The sequence below is a fragment of the Alosa sapidissima genome, chromosome 23 (assembly GCF_018492685.1).
Source record: "Alosa sapidissima isolate fAloSap1 chromosome 23, fAloSap1.pri, whole genome shotgun sequence".
NCBI lineage: Eukaryota > Metazoa > Chordata > Actinopteri > Clupeiformes > Clupeidae > Alosa > Alosa sapidissima.
The window spans coordinates 22,388,485-22,409,139 of NC_055979.1; the positions used below are offsets into that span (position 1 = coordinate 22,388,485).

General features: G+C 42.4%; 1 protein-coding gene across 2 annotated transcripts; it reads left to right on the top strand.

Annotated features, from left to right (window-relative positions):
* Positions 1-1,736: 1,736 nt before the first annotated feature.
* On the top strand, positions 1,737-20,613 carry aebp1a (AE binding protein 1a). Of its 2 annotated transcripts, none has more exons than XM_042079850.1 (19): positions 1,737-2,400; positions 4,797-5,069; positions 5,816-5,872; positions 7,624-7,707; positions 11,642-11,701; positions 11,812-11,871; positions 13,027-13,104; positions 13,770-13,879; positions 14,105-14,250; positions 14,439-14,523; positions 15,514-15,658; positions 15,817-15,896; positions 16,060-16,183; positions 16,303-16,499; positions 16,717-16,896; positions 17,989-18,367; positions 18,528-18,667; positions 19,143-19,242; positions 19,692-20,613. In XM_042079850.1, exons 1-19 carry the CDS (start codon positions 2,139-2,141, stop codon positions 20,279-20,281), a joined length of 3,150 nt encoding a protein of 1,049 aa, XP_041935784.1. In that variant the 5' UTR covers positions 1,737-2,138; the 3' UTR covers positions 20,282-20,613. The 2 variants fall into 2 exon arrangements, with proteins under 2 accessions (XP_041935784.1, XP_041935785.1); XM_042079851.1 differs by having other exon boundaries at positions 1,737-2,394.
* The last annotated feature ends 42 nt before the right edge of the window (positions 20,614-20,655 follow it).

The following is a 20,655-nucleotide window of genomic DNA, read 5'->3' on the forward strand; positions in this document are numbered from 1 at the left end:
TGCCCTTGAGCAAGGCACCTAACCCCTCACTGCTCCCCGAGCGCTGCTGTTGATACAGGCAGTTCACTGCGCTGGGATTAGTGTGTGCTTCACCTCACTGTGTGCTGTGTGTGTTTCACTAATTCACGGATTGGGATAAATGCAGAGACCAAATTTCCCTCACGGGATCAAGAGTATATATACTTATACTTATAGACCTGCAGACAGGATATCATTGGCAAATGTGTTGGGCCAGCGTTTGAATGGTTTCCTGGCCTGGTTGGAGAGGCAAGCTTTAGAGCAAAACATGTTTGAGTGAGGTCCAGACAATCCCAGGAGGCTCACAGCTGTGTGCAATCAAACACATGGTTTATGTTATCTTCAGATGTCTACTCGTCAATAGTAACCTTCTTTTTGGGTATCCAGACACCAACATAACTGAAGTCTCTAATAATAGGGATTGATTTATGAAATGGTATGTATTCAAAGAATTAACAAAGAATTACTTAACAGATGAAGTTTTTTTATTATTCATATACTCTAGAGTTTTAACTGGTGTGTTGATATACGGTAACATGGTGCTGAAAAAAAAAACAGTTGCTCTTTGCCATTTTTTATGTAAAAATGCAGAAGCTATAGAAAGCAGCTGAATACATTTGTTGTTTGCAACAAAGTCAGTAATAAAAATGAGAATGTTTGGTTGCCAGCTGTGAACTCATGACATATTCAACGTAGAGCAATAGCCGTATGCAAGCTAATTGTGATGGAAATCTACACCTCTTCTCAATTTGAAATTCTCTGAAGAACTAGCTATGAGTCACTTTTGTTATTTTTGTTCACATAATGCTGGCCCCTCTCAAGAGATGAGTCAGTGATATGACATCACTGATTGCATTATCTTTTTGTTTCAACAAGGGAGAGAACAGCTGTAAGCAGGAAGAATTAGAGGGGGACATTATTAGTAAAAAATAATGTGAAAGTTTTTGATTGGAGAAATCCTTTGTAGTGTGTGACTCTGAAAAAGCTATGGCTCTGGCTAAGTGTCTGGTGTGCTGATTCACCAGTATGTGGCACCATATTAAAACCCCTTAAAATATACCAACATCTGATTTTGTTTGACATAGTGGAAAACCACATTGCATGCATTCCCTCCTCCAGCTTAATCATGAAGAGCCTGAACTTGAAATGTGTCTGAACCATATCTCACATTTAACTGGTGTGTGTCTGTCTGTCTCACTATTTTTTTCCAAATCTGGCTCGCAAGAGTACTGTATTTTGATGGGTTTTATGGATGTTTTTACACAGTTCAGTTACTACACCAGTTAGAACACCAGGCTCTGGTTATTTATATTTGGGTAATAGAGTAAGGAGGATCTTCACTGGCCCTTCAAAATGTTGATGTCCTGGAGCATTTGCTCTCTTAAACAATGCTCTGTAGCTGACTTTATAGCTTTGACTGGAAGTCACTGGATACAGTAGTACAATCTGCTCTCATGTTTGAAATAAAATGAGAGAAGTCTCTCTCTCTGTCTATCTATCTACCCCCCCTCTTCTCTCTGTCTTTCTGTCTCTCTCTTCCCCTCTCTCTCTCTCTGTCTCTCTCTCTCCCCCCTCTCTCTCCTCTCTACTTTTCTGCCTCTTTGTTGTCCCCTCCCCTGGAATGTGACGTTTTGGGTGATTTCTTTTCCCTCCCATCTTAAAAGGGGGATGTCAGAGGAATTCTACTGTGAAGGAGCCTCTTAAAAGAAACACGCAGGAGAGATTGAGGCTGACTGTAGGGGCTTCCAGTTTCTCCTGCAGTCACTCTGTCCATCTCTGCTGCACAACTTTTCAGGATTTTCGTAACTTTGACTTTGTAGTGTTTACTCTCAGACAAACAAGAAACGGCAAAGACAAATATTTGTCCTTAGCCAGCTTTTAAAGACCAAAACCTTTTTTTTTACTTTGACATTTGTTTGAAGCAATCTCACACCAACCATCTGTTTTTCAACCACCTTTTTTCCCCCAAGTGCTTGTTTTTAAACCTGTAGGAGGTCTTATTGTTGCCCTTACCGAGGGAGTTGAAGGACTTGTCCAGGAACGCTTTCAGATCCTGCGTGAGACACACCTCAGCTCTGTCTCCTGTCTCGGCGATAACACAGCATCACAACGAGACGAGGATGCGTGCGGAGCTGCCACTGGCGTTCCTGGCCTCCCTGCTCGCTCTCGGCTGGATCGCTGCCGGCGCGGAAGAGCAGACAGACGAGGAGACGGCCAGACGAGCTCTGATTCAGCACAATGACTCGCCTGCCGAGAAAATTACAGGGGTGCAGAGAAGAGAGGCAGAGTGGACTCTGATGGACAGCCCCGCTGTTGAGATGAACGACATCAAACATGCCCTGAGGGCCAAGAGATCCCCACAGGAGGACCCTGCAGGTGAAGGTCATTACTGTTAAAGTTCATATGCAAATAAGCATCGTGTTCTAGACAGGAGAGCTTTCCTTTAATGCTGGGTAAAGTGAAATTACCATATTGTATGACGTGCAAATGTACAAATATCACACGATTTTACCATCAAACTGCCATAATTGTAATAATGATCCAATTAGACTCTACAATCTTATTTTGCTTGAAAAGAGGCTGTGCAAATGGTGCGTCTAGTCTTTGTGTTTCCATGACAGTGGTGAGAATCATTGGCAGCGAGCCCTATAAGCACAGCTGCACTCTGTCAGTGAGTCTCCCCATCCAAGGCCTTATCAGTGTGGTCAGAGTGGTCTAGCCCAGTCACACTACACCAGACCACGCTGAGTTAGCGTCTCCTTCCACCTTGATCTGTTAAAACACGCTCCAACAGGACTAGGGACCCCATTTGGGAAAGAAATCACTGTTGGGTATACTGAAGGAGTGGAATGGAAAACACAGCTGGATGCTATAGACAGGAGTACAGGAATACCACACACACACACACGCACGCACGCACGCACACACACACACCACACACACACCACACGCACACACGCACACACGCACACACACACACACACACACGCACACGCACATATGCCCAAAAGAGGTCTCTCTTGCTTCCCCTTCCTCCACCTCCCCTCCTCTCTGTCTTGCTGTAATGAAGGAGTAGGTTGTGGTTTGAAGCTGCGCAGTATAGGAGAACTCCTCAGACCAAACATTTGGTTTGCACTGAAGTGAATACAGCTAGCTAGTGTTTTTGTCTCCAGGCAGAGGATTTCACAATTGTTTGTTGTGGAGATGGATTCCATTTGGAACCATCACTTTTAATTGCACATTTGTTATATACTAGTTCATGGCTTGGTGGAAAAAAAGATTGTAGAAGTTGTGTGAGTAATTGTGTGGTATGTAGGGCATAAGTGATTCATTTGTGAGGTGATTTGTTTTTTATAGGTTGTCTTCTCTTCACAGCAGAGGAAGACATGTATGTAATCAAATACTGTGCTGTCTTCCGTAAAGCGCACCCTGTGTGGAATTCTCTAAATCATCTGTGTGGTGCAACGTGTTATCTACCCCCCCACCCCCCTCTCCTCAAGCCCACATGTTTAATATGTTGCAGATGTTTCCTTGCACCATTATCAAAGCACTAGAATATAATGAAAACAGTCTGAACGTGTCCAAGACATAAATACTCACTCTTGCTTTTAATGAAGAGAATGCAGAGCAAGAGGCATCACATGTTATTTATCTGTTTGTGATTAAAAAATACGGGTCAGATGACATATTTTGGCACTCAGCTGTGGCTAAGCCCAATTCATGTTAAGAGCATGTAACATCGGTGTCTAGGTTTTTTTAAGGCTGCCCAGACTAATACAATTTTCCACAGTGTAAAGCAAGTTAAATTCTCTATAACAAAATAGGGGATGAAACAATGTTATCCAAGAATCACAGGAACCACTTTAGGTAGGGATGGAAAAATAGCTCCCTTGGGAAATGCAGGTGAAAGTAGATTTCTGTTGTATCAGTTGACCTCATTTTTGGACAGAAATGCTCCATGCTTTGAATTTATGCAACCTTTTACTGCCAGTGGAGTTTTTAGTTACAGTGTATACAGTGTGTACAGCGTATTACTTACTTACATAACTATGGTTATATGAACAATGTATAAAGCAGACATGCAATGTGATGTAGCACCTGGCTGATGAAATCTGTATGCTATGTATTAGGCTATATAGCATTCATGATGTTCTTCTTTTCTGCCGCATATAGTTGTAGATTGCTTAGCCTTTGCTTGGCCTGAGCTGAGTGGTTAATTGGCAGGGACTAGCTCTGTCTGAACATGAATGTAAAGCAACGTCAACATGCTCGTCACTGTTTCCAATGTGCCATGAGGGAGCTGCAACAAAAGAATCAGTGTATTCAGCGTTGTCTCTGCTAAAAAGTGTGTGACTTGTTAGAAGGCAGACAGCATCAGAGGTTTGCTTAAGGCATTGACATGCACTTGAGCTGTTGCCTAATGCAACACAGCCCTGTGCCGAGGTCACTGGCAAGCTGTGCAGTGAGTTACATAAGGCTTCCACGACACATTTATAAAGCTTGAAACACAGAAACGCTCATTCAGTGGTCAGAACTAATGAAGCAAAAAGCAAAATTCAGACAAATAAGTCTTTGGTTCATGTTTAGCTTATAAAGAAAGACACCTGAACATGGAATTAACCAGAAAAAGTTGGAAACACAACATGAAATTACTAAATGGAACGTATGCCACAACATGAAAAATAACAGATATGTTGCAGTGTGTGCTGTAAACAAAAAAAAAAAAAAAATCATATGTTTTTTTAAAGTGTTGCATTTTCCCTCATCTCTTATTTCAGAAAACCCAAAAGAGTCCAAGCCCAAGAAGCCAAAAGCCCCCAAGCCATCCAAAAAACCTAAAGCACCCAAACCAACCAAGAAACCCAAGGCACCAAAACCCACCAAGAAACCCAAGGCACCTAAACCCACCAAGAAACCAAAACCCACCAAGAAGCCTAAGGCTCCAAAGTCTACTCCAAAATCCAAGCCAAAGGAAGAGAAGGCCACACCAAGGAAACCTACAATGGAGGAGGAAGAGGAGACGCTACTTCGGGAGCTTGGCTGGGGTGATGGTAAGTACAAATTTCAACAGCTGCAGGTGCGCTAACCATTTTGCTCATGTTTGTCAGTCGCATTTCACCGTCACAAAGAAATCAATTATAAGTTCCTCCACAGTTCTTCACCTGTGGGTTTCACCATAGACAATTCAAAATTATTTCACACGGAGGTTGACTGCTTTCTTCAACATGAAAGTTTATTGGTGCAATCATTGCAATTATGTATGAGATTATTGCTAAAAGAGATGCACCCTATAGGCTTCAGGAATTAGATTTTTTTTATGGGAATGTCTGCACAAACAAGTCCTGTTGTCATGCGGTTATGAGTAACGATAAATCAAAAGCGTTTGATGTGAGGGATGCCTGTACAACTAAGAAATACTGGTATTGCTGCCACTCTGTTGCATCTGTATTACTGTAATGTGGATTAGGTGCAGCAAGTAACCCAGCACTGTATCGGCCAGCCATTTTAATAAAGACCTATATCGTCTATATTACAGTAGTAGTATATTTTTGGGGTTTTGCTTTTATTCAGATAGAACAGTTAAGAGTGACAGTAAGTGAGTGGGAGAGAAAGATGGTGGGATGACCGTGGATTGCAACTGAGGCCGGATCACTGTGGGTAGTTGTGGATACAGATGCTGTGGCCAGTTGAACCACAGTGCATGGGTGTATCTTTAATGGAACATCTCAGTTTGTATGCCATTCTAAACAGAATGTTATTATGTGACTGACAAGGGCTTTTTTTCCTCCTCTTGTAGTGTTGCCTGTTTCCCCAGAGAACACTGACGGGAGGCAACCTGTGCAACCAGGCCACGGTAAGGACACCTCAGGTCTCTCCAACACTTAAGGATCTCTCTGAAACATCTCCCTTGTTTGAGATAGAAAATATGGAGATACAGTGATTGGTCATGACTTTTACCATTGGCCTCCCTTTGTGGACGGAACTTTCCAGCCGGATCTGAATCAAGGTCGTAATCATAATATTCTTTGAGGGGGACATGTGGATAGCGGACACAGATAGGTTATTTCCGCAAAATTACGCACTTCCTTCTCTTTTGGCCCTCATTTGATCAGTGTTCTTTTTAAGTTGAACTAGAGTAGTGCTTAACTGCTCGTAAACTCAACTTAACACTGTTAACTAGAATACATTCTTTAAGAAACTATCCAAAAGTCCATTGCTTAGGATCTGTTCCATTCAGCTGTTGATGGGACATTTAATGTTGTAACACTTCATACCAATGCCAACACTTGACTTTAGCAAGGACCTATTTGAAACCTGTTAACATCTACAGTCATTTTATGCTGGCACTGTGGAAACAAACAATATTTTTCTAGATGCGTCAGTAATTGCACGAAGCCAGAAAAAAATGTTTTTGTTGAGAAAAAAAACTGATTTAGCTACAAAATGTCATAGCTTAGTTTAGGGTGCAGTTAGTTTGGAATATTTGGACATTGCTAAAATTTGGCCACAATATTTGGACTTATTTTCTATACCAATGCATTATGTTCATATGATTATGGTATGGCATTATAGAATGGCATGCAAAAATAGTACTATTAGACATTATTCTTTAAAAGAAAACATAAATAAACATATTATCCCATGTGCTCATAAATTTGTAAATATAATATAATGGCCAGAACTGTTTTCCCCTGCATGCACATTTACATTTTAGATTTATTCATTTAGCAGACATCGTTGTCCCAAGTGACTTACATATGTCAACTATGTATATATTATAAGGGATTACATTGTCCCCGGAGCAACTTGGGGTTAAGTGCCTTGCTCAAGGGCACAATGGGTAGAAGCTGGGAATTGAACCCACAACTTTCAGGCTACTGCATGCTAGCCCAGTTATCAGTGCCCTGCTATGTAAGGAATGAGGCAGGAGGAATCTAAACCACTCTTGAAGCTCACTGCTGGCACTTGAGAGATCAGATGAGAGACAGTGAGTGAGTGAGTGTGCGTGCGTGTGTGTGTCTGTTTGTGTGTGTCTGTGAGTGTGTGTGTGTGTGTTGGGGAGGGGTGCATGAGTGTCTCCTGGGTTGGGGTCCTCCTTTGATCCTGACTTTGGCCTCTCATTTTCCCCCCATAATTGAAAAGGGTTGAAGGTAGAGATAGTCTGACCCCGCCGATAAAGAAATCCCTCACATAGCAGGGTACTGATAACTGGGACACCCTCTGGAATACATACAGACTTAGATGTCAAAATAATGTGATTATTTTTTAATATATGAATTCATGTTTTTTTAATATGGTATCAGTCTAAAGGAGACAAATGTAAATAGAGGCTTAATCACCTTAAATTCCGATCTGATCTCTCATTGTTCATCCTGTTATGTTAGCATCAAATTGCGTCATAGCACTAGCATCAACATGCTTCAACAGTGCATTGTCTATCTTTGCTCAATTTGTTCTTAACTATTGTTGAGGAATGTTGATTCTTATCTGAAAAAAATGTGTGCGTGAATAGGAGCTGTGTTCCTCATGAAGGTTCCTTCCTGTATACCTTATAGGTAAAGTGACGCAAGTCCACTGTTCCCTGAGCACTCTGTTTTGTTTCAGATGAGGTAACAGAGCCTGATCTACGACCTAAAGGCAAAGAAGAGACAATCACAGAGGATCCAAGCATATATTTACCTATACCAGGTAAACAATAACATGCATGGGCTCTTACAGGGAATGTTGTTAAACTAGATATGAAATGAGGGAGAAAATATGACCGCCGCTCAGTCCTGTACATCCGTTCCGCAAAAATAAATCACACTTCAATTTGTCTCCATATTTTACTCCATCCCCCACTCTTGAAACTTTTGTGTATGCTTGTTTGGCATGCCTGAGTGTGTGTGTACGGCTGCACAGAAAGTAGCCTACTGGTGCTGAAAAGGTGAATAGATTGTAGAATAGCCAAAGAAGATGTAGCATTGTTAAAAAACCTTTAAAATCTCTAAACAATCACAAGTAGGACAGTTCATCACAGTTCATCCATTGCAATTTGCATCCATTTGTATTTGGGAAAAGCAAAAGGTATCAGCATAATGTTATTTATTTATTTATTTATTTATAAACAAAAACATCTCTGTCAGTTCCATGCCGTTTTCAACAGCTATCAAAAACAAAGGTAATTTTTGGATGGATGGATTTTTTGTGAATGTTTCTTCTTCTACATAAGATTTTAGTCATCTTTAGTTCATGTAATACTTTATTGTCAATGCACAAATTAAGTAACAGTAGTCTGAAACGTTATTGTTAATGCACAAATTAAGTAACAGTAGTCTGAAACAAAATGCTGTTTTACATCTAACCAGTGGTGCAAATAACTGACATGATGAAATGCGTCGCTAGACTGTTCATACACATTTTAACGGGCCAAAGTTGAAGAGCTGTTGTCCGTTATTGTTCGTGCAAATATAGGCTGATTCATGTTCCCTTGCATTGTGTAACTGAGGTCCATGGCTAGTCTGGCTTTCACCAATAAAAAAATTGCTAGTCCATGGCTAGTCTGGCTTTCACAAATCAAAAAATAAATAGCGGGCAGGTCAGGCTGGGTTCACCCAGCCTTGTCCATAGGCACCCGATATTGTTTCATTTTCCGATTGAGATATCCACGCTCTGGCTATTCTAAATGCAAAAATGCATCAGGGAGTTATGACAAAACTGTAACTAACAAACTAGATCCTAATAGAAAGCTGTTAGCTTCCCTAAGCTACAGGTAGGCTTATAAGGTAGGCCTATTTACAACATAAATTGTCAATAGGCTATGCTGGCGACACAAATAAAATCTCCTTTGGAAACCAATGGCTTACGCATTACAGTATCAAGCGGACTTAAACTGCCATATCGTGGCGAAAAGTTGTAATAAAATTCACGCAGCTCCATGAGTCAAGGAAAGCGCGAATGGAGTAGGCCTATAGCCACTTCTAAATGGGACCCACTACACAGTAGCTTAAAGGAGAATTCAGGTGTGATATTGACCTAAAGTGTATTGAAACATGATACCGAGTGTGAACGTATGTCTCATAGCCCATCTCGGCTTGTCCCCTGCACTCCAAAATCTGGCGCTAGTTAGCCGATGCTACCAACAGCTTTTTCAATAGTGGTGCTTCGGCATCGGGCTAGCCATGCAAATAAATCACTGTTTTACACCCATTTACGAGGCTCAATGTATCTCCACACTTCATTGGTAGACTTCCGAGGGCCCTGACATTTAAAACGAGACATTGAGAACTTTGAAAAAGCACTGGTAGTTTACTTACAAGACGATTTATACAGACAGTATCTTCACGAAGTTTAGCGTTTGCAGCCATCTTGAATTTAGTCACGATAAGTTGAGCAACAAGTAAGAATGAACAGGTATGATAAGGGATCAGATTCCAAAAATAATTCAGTGGAAATGCATGGATTCCAGTTTCTTCCAGTAGCAGCAACTGGAATCCATGCATTTCCACTGAATTATTTTTGTCATTGTTTGGATACTTCACACACGTGCTTTTTAATTTCACAGACTACAACTACCAAGCTGGAATCAAAGCACATCGATTCCCCTCTCACACCCTGCACGCACTTAAAACAAAATAAACAGGCGTCTCAGTCTCACGCATGTATAGGCAAAACTGTATCAGACCGGTGTAACGTTGGTAAATCTTCCATTGCACAGAATGATTTTTGTAGCACTTGCAACAAATGACAGTCGAAAGATACAATTACAGTGCTGCTATCAATTTGCTTGGTATAACCGCATTTATAGTTTTCTACAAATGCAATCAATCAAATTGGCCTCCATCACTCAACCAACGCTAACGGTAACATTACCTAGGTCCTTATTGATATGTAAGGGATAATGTATAGAACGCTGGTCTTTATTGGGAAAATAAGTCCCGACAGGGCGAACTGGACCCCGACGCGCAGCGGAGGGATCTTGTTCCGCCCTGAAGGGACTTATTTTTCCAATAAAGACCTGCGTTCTATACATTATCCCGCTTATTACACGGCTACTTGCCAAAACGAAACAATAAACTCTCCACGATGTGACTCTTTAGCCTACATAGCCTAGGCTATAGCCTATTTGTTACCGTTTCATCGTGGTTTTTGGTGAGAAACAAATAGTTTGCAACAGCACACGCTGAACTTAAATCAAACATTCTTTAGAACACAGCTGATCAACCGTCTGCTTTCACTTTTGAATAAAGTTCCAGTCCTTGCGTAGTGATATGAAAGCCGTGAAATAGAAGCACAAAGCCCATTTTCCTTGACAGCGGTCTGTTATACTTAGCAACGGTCTATTATGGAGAATTAGCAGACCGCCGAACGTTGGGAAGGCCCATTCAAGTGAATGGAGCATTCTGCAGCACTCTGAAGAGCCGTGTAATAATATAAGATTAACATACCTTCAGTAAAAACCAAGCATGTCCGATAAACATCCTCAGATTTATTTCGGCTTCAAGAAGAAATGGGAATTACATTTCATGTGACCATCATCCGGTAAACTACAGTCCTTGTAGGAAGCGTCCAATGTTTTTCCAACCCACTTTTAACTTCCAACAAAATTACGTCTCACTGCAACGATGCGCCATCTAGTGGACAAACGACTACTTATCGCCAATACTGGAAATGCAGCCATGATGATGATGATGAATATTTATTTTGGCTTTCTTTTAATCCTACTGAATTTGTCATTCATATATATATGTGGGTGCCTGTGTGTGTGTGCATGTGTATATGTGTGCACCGCCATCTACAGGCCAATGAGTGTACAGTCACTAAATGTACACATAACCTAATTTTTTTTAGACCCCCCCATGGATGAAATTCTACGAAACTTGGCATACCCCCAGAGAATGCCAGGTCAATCATACACATACAATTTGGTGCAGTTCTGAACATCGTAACTGAAGATAGGGGCGATTAAAGCAGAATAATATTGCATTTTCATTTTTTACCGGGGGGGTGCAAATCACAAATGAGTGATTATGGGCCAGATTGATGTAGGCCCTTGAGACCAACATACCATAAAAGATTCTTCATCCTCAGTGCCACGGTTCAGGTAGTTATTTAGGAAAAACTGCTTTTTTGCGGTTCGGGGGGCCCAGCACGGGGGGGGGGAATGGCCCCCAGGGACGAAACAAAATAATTTTTCCGTAAAAGTCTAGTGGGGCTACATACCCACCAAATTTCATGTGCCCCGGTGGTTCGGTGTCCCGGCTATCGTTGACCAAAAATTCAGGAAGTAGATGACGGGGGAAAAAAAAAAACTTTGGCAATCCCTATATGACCACTTCGCTAGCTTCGCTAGCAGCGGTCATAATTTGATCTAAAAGAGGGCACACTGTTTGAGCACTTCAAGATCAGTTTATCAGTAGGCATGCATTTGTTAAAAGTCAATAGTTGACAATATATGTATATTTTATTGGATAACGTTTCGGCCATGAGGCCTTCTTTAGATCAACAGTTAAGTCAACAGTTAAGGAGACTATCAATGGTTATGACTGATGCTGTGTGCTCTAACTGCAGAATTGCTATTGAAAATGATTATGTGCTGTATCTTATCCCTGTAACACACATATTCATCATGTCTTCCCACTAGAAGAGACAGTAGCCCCATCAGTTGCTATCCCTTGGTATGAGGAATACGACTATGTTGACCGTATGTGCTCAATCACTTTAATTCAATCATATAAAATCATACCTAAAATTTTCATGATTATATAGCCTTTTTTGAAAGTGTTTTTGATTTGCTTTCTCTCATTTCAACAGTGGCTACAAAGAAGCTGGAGGAGGAGATGGAGAAGGCACGGAAGGAGAAGGAGGAAAGAGGTTTTAAATCACTTTTTTTTTTATATATATATATTTTTTGGGCTTTTTATGCCTTTAGATAGAATTAGATAGGATAGTGGAGATTGACAGGAAGTGAGTGGGAGAGAGAGTCGGGGTGGGATCCGGAAAGGACCACGGGCGGTAATCGAACCTGGGTCGCCGGCATATGGTGCAGGTGCTCCAGCCAGTTGCGCCACTACTGGGGCCTTAAATCACTTTTAAATCCTTCTGTCAGCCAGCAAAAGAAAAAGCCTTAGCGCCACACTTCTTTTTATGGCTCCCATAACTGCACCTTGAGTGGTTTCCCTCTATTCTTCAGAGGGTGCCTGAGTCATTGTGAAGCTCTGTGGCCATGGTCATTTGGAGGCTCCTTAACTCACATTATGGGCTGGCCTGTCACGCTGGGGCCACATGGCGCTGTGTGCTTTGTTTATACAGCATACAGTGAGAGAAACACTGGGTTAGAGAGCTGAGTGAGGAGAGATTTAACGGGTCAGAACTGACCCACTGGGATGTGGACGGACTGGTTGTGTGGGACCTAGAGGAAGCTGGAGGAAATATCTGGTTTGGTGGAGCTCCCGACGGAGATTGGAGAGAAAGGAGCTGGCTTGAGGTTGTGGGGTGGGGGTAGTGGATGTGCTCCACTTGCACGGCCAAATAGGAGGGAAAAGGGGGGAAAGGAACAGAAGTTTAAAAAAACAGCTGTTTCCATGTAGCGATTCCGAAACCTTAGAAAGCCGAATATATTTGGGGGGCCACCTTGGCACTGTTCTGATTTTTCTTTTAATTTTACAACTGTTAAGAGGACCATATACTGTTACTATTTTACCTCCATATCTTACTCTACAAGTAAGTTTTATAGACAGTCTATGTTATTTCTTCAATATTTCCAACACTCTGTTCCATAATGATATACAATTGCACAAGACTATGTGGCATCTATAGCCTTTATTTGTTGTTTTTGGAATGTTAAGCATTTTTTTTATTATTATTATTTGTTGTGCATTTAACCGGAAATGAGATCATGGAAATGGTCCGCATATTAAAAGTGTTATGCTGTGTGGAGACATGCAAAGCATAAAAGCTCAATTTCCTTCTTTCTTTCTCTCTCTCTCTCTCTCTCTCTCTCTCTCTCTCTCTCTCTCTGCACACCAGCTGAAAGGGAGAAGAAGAAGTGGGAGGAGGAGGAAGAGGAGAGACGAAAGCAGACCCCCGTCTATGTCGAACCAAAGAGTAATGCTCTTAAAATGTCTAATGGCCTCTTTTTATCTTTACTGCTGTATGCCCCTTCCTTCTTTTCCAAACATAGCAACCAGGGCCCTTTCCCTTTAACAGAAATCCACTGACCCACTTTGCACATACCTTCGGATATACCATTCTCTGCTCTAAGAACTTTTAGCAGTATGTTACTCAACTCTCCAGCAGTTTGGCTTGAGAAATGTTCATTTGTTCCTTTGAACAAAAGGAATCCTTTTTTAGAGAATTCCGCAGGACACTGGAGAACCCAAGCAACACAACTCCATGTTTATTTTCCACTAGCAGAGGAGCTTTTGGATAAGATTACGGGACTTGGAGATTTACCACAGAGAGTTTCTGGAACAAGCTGACTCACAACTGGCTCCCATTCCAGTCTTCTCTCTGCTGTGACTTTAACTCACATTGCTTCAACAGCAAACTCAAACCAGTTTCTTGTTTTCATGATTGCATAAGGAGTGTTACAGCACAACAAATCTATATGCAAACATTGATACATCTATGTTACACTGATTAATGCCTTCACACATATAGAACACAAGAAACAAAAAACCTATGAAGATGAGTGTTAAGTGAACAACATCTGACACGTCTACTAAGAAAATGTGTCGCACTAATGCCAGTGTCTCTTCTTCACACCCCAGAATGCCCTCCTCTTGGCATGGAGTCACATAAAGTGGAGGACGATCAGATCTTGGCCTCTTCCATGTCACACTATGGCTTTAACGCCCAGAGAGGCCGCCTCAATATGCAGGTTTGTCAGATTTCTCACAGAACAATAAATCCTCTGTGCTGACGCACTGACAAAACACAGTTCACAATGACTGACACATCTATATACTGTGGTTTTTGGTCTGTGGTTTACTGTGATTAGGTAAGACACAGCCCAAGGATGTGCCATTCTCCGTGTACAGCAATTCCATTTGCGTCAACCACATAGCACAGCTTGTTATTGTGTGGGCGTTTGTTGTCTTTGAAGAGGTCAGGCAATGATGAGGAGGACACTCCATATGGCGGAGCGTGGTGTGCCGACCCTGATGAGAAGCAGCACTGGATTCAGATGGACGCCAGAAGGGAGGTGGAGTTCACAGGGGTCATCACGCAGGGCAGGAACTCTGACCTTCAGTAAGGACTCACTCTGCGCTGAATATTCCGATGTCAGAGCAGTATGGCAAACTATTATTTTACCCTGACTGAAACAGGGCATCCAGCGGCCATCATAAAAATCTGGATTTAATGCCGTCCAATTTATCTGATTGAAATTCTTTATACGACTTCTTGTGAGACATTTTTTCCCTCCCTTTTCCATTTAGTGAGGATTTTGTTTCCGCCTACTTTGTGGCCTTCAGCAATGATACTCGGGAATGGACAGTGCTTCATGATGGCTATGCGGAATGGGTGAGCTTAGAAACCATTCATCTGAGTAATCCAGTGATGTGGGCCAGTCTCAATATGATAACCACAACATTTCTAGGTTATGTCCAGTGGTGTAGACTACACAGTAGCCTATACCCACTTCAAAAGCATCACCATCTCAGTATACCCACTTAAAATAGGCAAGGATAGGTATTTGGGGGTTAATCACAGTATACCCTAGCCTGGTCATCTTGAGGGGCGGTACCAAGCATGCATTTGAAAATATCACTGCACGCAATTGGATAACACTTCGACCAATGTTTACTGACCGATTCTGGACGTCGACGCAATTGGATAACAATACGACCAATGTATCCAGACGTCGACGTCGCAACGCTGTCATCATCTGTTTAGCTCGTCTCTGGCCCGCCTATATCAGACACACCGATGTGATTGGTGCAGCTTGGGTCCATGGGCATAGGTAATGAGCATCATTACTCATCGCCAGACTCAATCGCTGAGCAAAGAGAACCCTGGATTTCCAGGTTAAGTATAGACCCTTTCAAGAGAGTTCCATTATCAGCATCATAGTTGGCCCCACAAGACTTCCTTTTTAACATTCCATATGTTATCTTAATGCAGAGGAAGTAGATTGGGGCCCAAATAGAACGTTCAAGCATTGTTTTTGTTTTTATTGTTGAAAGGGTCTATACCCACTACAGCTAACTAGACTACGTCACAGTAGGCTATACCCACTACAGCTAACTAGACTACGTCACAGTATACCCACAGCTAACTAGACTACCGTACATCACAGTATACCCACTAGCTAACTAGACCACCACTGGTAATGTCTGTCATCTGTCATTTCTCTTTTCATGTATTCACAGTACAATTTTCAGTAAAGGAGTGTTATGACTGGATTTGTCACTGTGCAGAACTCAGTACTCAGAGTTCTTCACTTACAAAGAATGCTCCAGAACAATGCTCCTTCAGGAAGCCAAAAGTTGATCCCCCTCTCTCCCCTCAAAGCTTTTCTACGGGAATGTGGATAAAGACACCCCAGTGTTGACTCAATTCGCCTGGCCTGTGGTGGCTCGCTACATCCGCATCTTACCACAAAGCTGGAATGGCAGCCTGTGCATGCGCATAGAGGTGATGGGCTGTCCTTTACCCAGTAAGAACTGCTGCTTTCGACTCTTTTCGAAAATGGGATAATATAGAAATATCCTTTTTTCAATACCTTCATGTTGCAAATACATTGTAAATACATACGATGTAGTTAAAGCATAACAGAGCATCTTAGGAGTTAAGAAACGTGGTGTTTTCCTACAGAAAGCTACACCAGTGAGAATGAGGTTGTCCGCACAGATGACTTGGACTTCAGACACCACAACTACAAGGAGATGAGGCAGGTAAGACCATCATTCCCACAAGTCTTCACAAGCGAAAACCTACCATATCACCCAGGCAAACCTGGGATATATGGAGCATTATCTTTGGGAGTGGGCTATAAATATAGTGTCTATGAACATTTATTTTCCACTTCACATGATATCTGTCTCCTCCTCCTTGCAGATGATGAAAGTGGTAAATGAAGAGTGTCCCAACATCACAAGAATTTATAACATTGGCAAGAGCTCCCAGGGCCTGAAAATGTACGCGATGGAGATCACAGACAACCCTGGGGACCACGAAACAGGTTTTCAGCAGCCACATGATAAAGCAACAGATCTCATAAGCCTAACCCTGAGATGTGATTGTGATTAAAATGATGACTGATGAATGTCTCTTTCTCTCTCTGTCTCTATTCACCTACAGGTGAACCTGAGTTTCGCTACACAGCCGGTCTCCATGGAAATGAAGTTCTGGGCCGGGAGCTGATCCTACTGCTAATGCAGTTCCTCTGCAAAGAGTATAACGATGACAACCCCAGAGTGCGCCGCCTAGTGGAGGGAGTGCGCATTCATCTGGTGCCCTCACTCAACCCTGATGCCTATGAGCTGGCCTATGAGATGGTAGGTTCTCTTTGAGACATAAGGTCTGGCTACAAAAAAACTGGTTAAACATACTGGTGGCAAAGACAATGTTGTGGCTCTTGGAAAAAAACAAGACCACATAATGTTCTAATATCAATTGGACCATGAGTGCTTTTGAAAATACTCTGCAGAAATTACATGTTTCTGATTATGTTGGTCCTTTAAATGTATTAGGGTATATCTTTCTTCTCCTCAGGGTTCTGAGATGGGTAACTGGGCCTTAGGGCACTGGACAGATGAAGGGTATGACATCTTTCAGAACTTTCCAGACCTTAATAGTGTTCTGTGGGGGGCCGAGGACCGAGGCTGGGTTCCTCGCATTGTGCCCAATCACCACATTCCACTACCAGAGAACTTCCTCTCATCCAATGGTTCGGTAGGTATGCACAACAGCACAGCTGATCATGAAAATGAACTTGAAAACAGTTTTCAGCACTTTACCTGCTTTACCACAGTAAAAGTCATATCCTATTGCAGGATTGCTTGTGATATTGTAGTTATCCTTTGCACATCTCAATGGATTTCTTAGGATCTCTGTCTAATACTAATATTCTCTAATATATAATAATTGTCTGTATTATTAGTAAGTATGTAAGTAAGTAAGTTTAATTTAATTAGACCAAAGTGCTTCACACAGAAATAAAAGAAAAGAAATAAAAGAGAAACTCACCAAACACACACACAAACACACAGTATTACAAACAAAGACATTACAATTTACTGTCCTCCAAACCCAACTTCAGGATCAGCAGTTGCCAAATGCCTAATGGAAAAAGTGTCTCTTAAGCCTACATTTAAAAGCAGTCAGGGTTGGTACATTTCTGAGGTCCATTGGGAGAGAATAAAGTCTTGGTGCAACCACGGCAAATGCACGGTCTCCTCTTTGAGTCGTGACTGTGGGATAATCAGAAGTGATCGGGATGCAGACCTTAAAGACCGTGAGGGAGTGTATGGATTCTGCATACCAGCAGCAACATATGAGGAAACAATATCATAAAAAAAAAAAGATCGATCCCAATGCCCCAGTGCCGTGACGGGGACACTGCACTGTAGGAGATGCCGTCCTTCGGATGAGACGTTAAACCGAGGTCCTGACTCACTGTGGTCATTAAAGATCCCATGGCACTTATCGCAAAGAGTAGGGGGTTCCCCGGTGTCCTGGCTAAATTCCCAACCTGGCTCATTCAATCTGGCCCCCTAATCATCCTCCACTGTAATTGGCTCATTCACTGCCTCACTCTCCACCTCAAGCTGGTGTGTGGTGAGCGTTCTGGCGCATAATGGCTGCCGTGCATCACCCAGGTGGGTGCTACACATTGGTGGTGGTTACTAGTGAGGTACCCCCATCCATGTGCTTTGAGTATCGAGAAAAGCGCTATATAAATGTAATGTGTTGTTGTTGTTGTAAGGGTATTAGAGACATTATAATATCATACATATTCATAAAAGCATGTCCACACCTTCCCAGGCAGCTGTGGAGACCCGTGCCATCATTTCTTGGATGGAACGGACCCCTTTCGTGCTGGGAGCAAACTTTCAGGGTGGGGAGAAGATTGTGACCTACCCCTATGACATGCAGCGCCCCCCTAGGATCTTCGGCAGAGGAGGACGACGGCAACCAACCGTCGACCACGAGATGAGCGAGGAAACATGGGCGCGCATACAAAGGCAGAACGAGGGCGCATGGAGAGAGACGGCGGACGAGAACATGTTCCGCTGGCTGGCCATGACCTACGCCCACAGCCACCTGACCATGACCGAGACGCAGCGCGGGTCCTGCCACACAGATGACATCACTGGTGGACAGGGCTTCATCAACCGTGCCAGCTGGAAGCCCGTCGTGGGCAGTGAGTTTCGGGGGCAGTGGGTTGTAAAAATGTGACACAGAGAATAAAGCAGGGAACAAAATGGGACAACAATAAAGACTTGATTGTCACATTGTCTTAATGTACCTTAGTCATCGTTTATGTCATTGTTGTTGGAAATACTTTGATTCGTTTTTTGCAGGCATGAATGACTTCAGCTACCTGCACACCAACTGCTTTGAGATTTCTGTTTTCCTGGGCTGTGATAAATTCCCCCATGAGAGTGAGCTGCCCCAGGAATGGGAGAATAACAGAGAGTCTCTTCTGGCCTTCATAGAGCAGGTAAACAAATATAAGCCACCACATACAATTTAAATTAAATTGCACTACTCCTACTAATACATGCATTTCCATAATGCATGTAATTTCACTACAAAACAATTATATCAACCTAATTAATCAGTTTACATTTGAAACATTGTGATCAAATGAGACAAATCAGTCTCTAGGCCCATGGTATTATATTTGATATGAATCCTATGTTTGTTACTTTTAGATGCCTACACTTCCTTCTTAGGACTTAATTCAGTTACAGTCTTGATTTATTACGACAGACAGGACGGTTCAGTTGAACTGTTGGCTGAATTCTTATAGGAAGCACTGTCACCAGAGAGATACTAATCAGCATACATAACCTAAAATAACTCCAATGATAACACAGACTGATGCAGACCAAGAATGTGTCTATTTTATGCAAAAGAATGTGTCTATGGTATGTAAATGTACTGTATTTTCACAACATGATTTCCTTGCCCAGGTACACCGAGGCATAAAGGGAATGGTGCGAGACATGAGGGGAAACCCCATAGGAAATGCTACTATTTCAGTGGAAGGCATCAAGCATGACATAAAGACAGGTAAGCCTGCTATCTGAGCTTTATCTCTCAGCAATAGAATCAGCAGCAATATGAACAAAATTTGTCACCCGGTAATTAACATGTCCATATATGTGAGGTTTTTCTGAGTCAAAACAACTCCAATGCAAAACCTCCATAAACATTTTAAAGGGCACCTTGTTAACTGACAGTATTCAGCTCAAGTTAGTTTAATCAAGGAAATAAGGCTCATTTTCTTTGGTTTTTAGGTCTGGTTATTGTGGTCATTTTGTTTTGCTGAATGAAGCCATTTTATTTGCACTAAACAGGCAAAAGCTCCAGTTAACTTGCAACAATGGTTAAGAATGATAAAAATAAATCTTGCGATGAGCTTAAAGGCCTAAGAAATTCTTCCCTAAGCCTTGTAGAATTGTGACTTCATACACGCACATCCTGATTATTTGGTGTTGTTACTATCTTCCACACTATAGCTTCCACGGGAGACTACTGGCGGCTGTTGAACCCAGGTGAGTACCGCGTGACAGCACGGGCCGACGGCTACACCCAGCAGACGCGTCTCTGCATGGTGGGGTATGAGAAGTCTGCCACCCCCTGCAGCTTCTCTCTGCCCAAATCCAACTGGGACCGCATCAAGCAGATCATGAAGACCAACGGCAATAGGCCCATTCTGATACCTAAGCCAGCAGCTAAGCCAACAGTAAGTATAGACGCCAGTCAAGGCAACAGCAGGGTCACAGGGGCCAACGATGTGGGACCCGCTCCCACACAGAGCGAGCGTCTCCGTCGGCTGCGCATCATGCGTCTGCGCAGGCTGCGTCAGCAGAGACTGGGGGGTGCCGGCAGGAACATAGCACGCACCACCACCACAACAACAACCACCACCACCACCACCACGCTACCACCGACCACCACTGAACCAGTAACAGAGACCACCACATCCTGGTTCGACTCTTGGTATGACCTGGACAGCAGTTCAACAACACCCACTCCCATTGAGACAGAACTCTTTGAGCCTGAAGCCATTGATGACACCTTTGAGTATACTATAGATGAGTATTAGGCTAAGTCAGTCTAATAATGTAATTTCTTTCCACTAGTGTCTAGCACAAAGTACTCTCTAATACTGTATTAGTTAAGTATTAAAGAGCTTAAAGAAAATGTTCTCTCTGCTGCGCAAAGAGGTTCAAGTACAGACATGGAGTAACTTAAAGGTGGGAGGGGCTGTTTTTATCGTTCAAGATATGCCTGAATCAGTTGACACATTTGACTTCCTTTGCTTTTCACTCTAACAAATGTATAGGGTCTACCCAAAACTGTAATGTTTTCAGTGTGTGTATGTCTGTTTCCCATGGGCATTTATTTTTTTCAAATAAATACACAAAAAGAAAAGTGTTTAGTCTCCAGTCTTTCATGTTGCCTAGGTATAGCCCATAG

Bases quoted from the DNA above. Each gene is read 5' to 3' on its own strand.
- aebp1a (XM_042079850.1), top strand. From the start codon at position 2,139: ATGCGTGCGGAGCTGCCACTGGCGTTCCTGGCCTCCCTGCTCGCTCTC. The intron at 15,659-15,816 runs GTAAGAACTGCT...GTTTTCCTACAG, and splicing joins GATGGGCTGTCCTTTACCCA to AAAGCTACACCAGTGAGAAT. The intron at 18,668-19,142 runs GTAAACAAATAT...TTCCTTGCCCAG, and splicing joins TTCTGGCCTTCATAGAGCAG to GTACACCGAGGCATAAAGGG.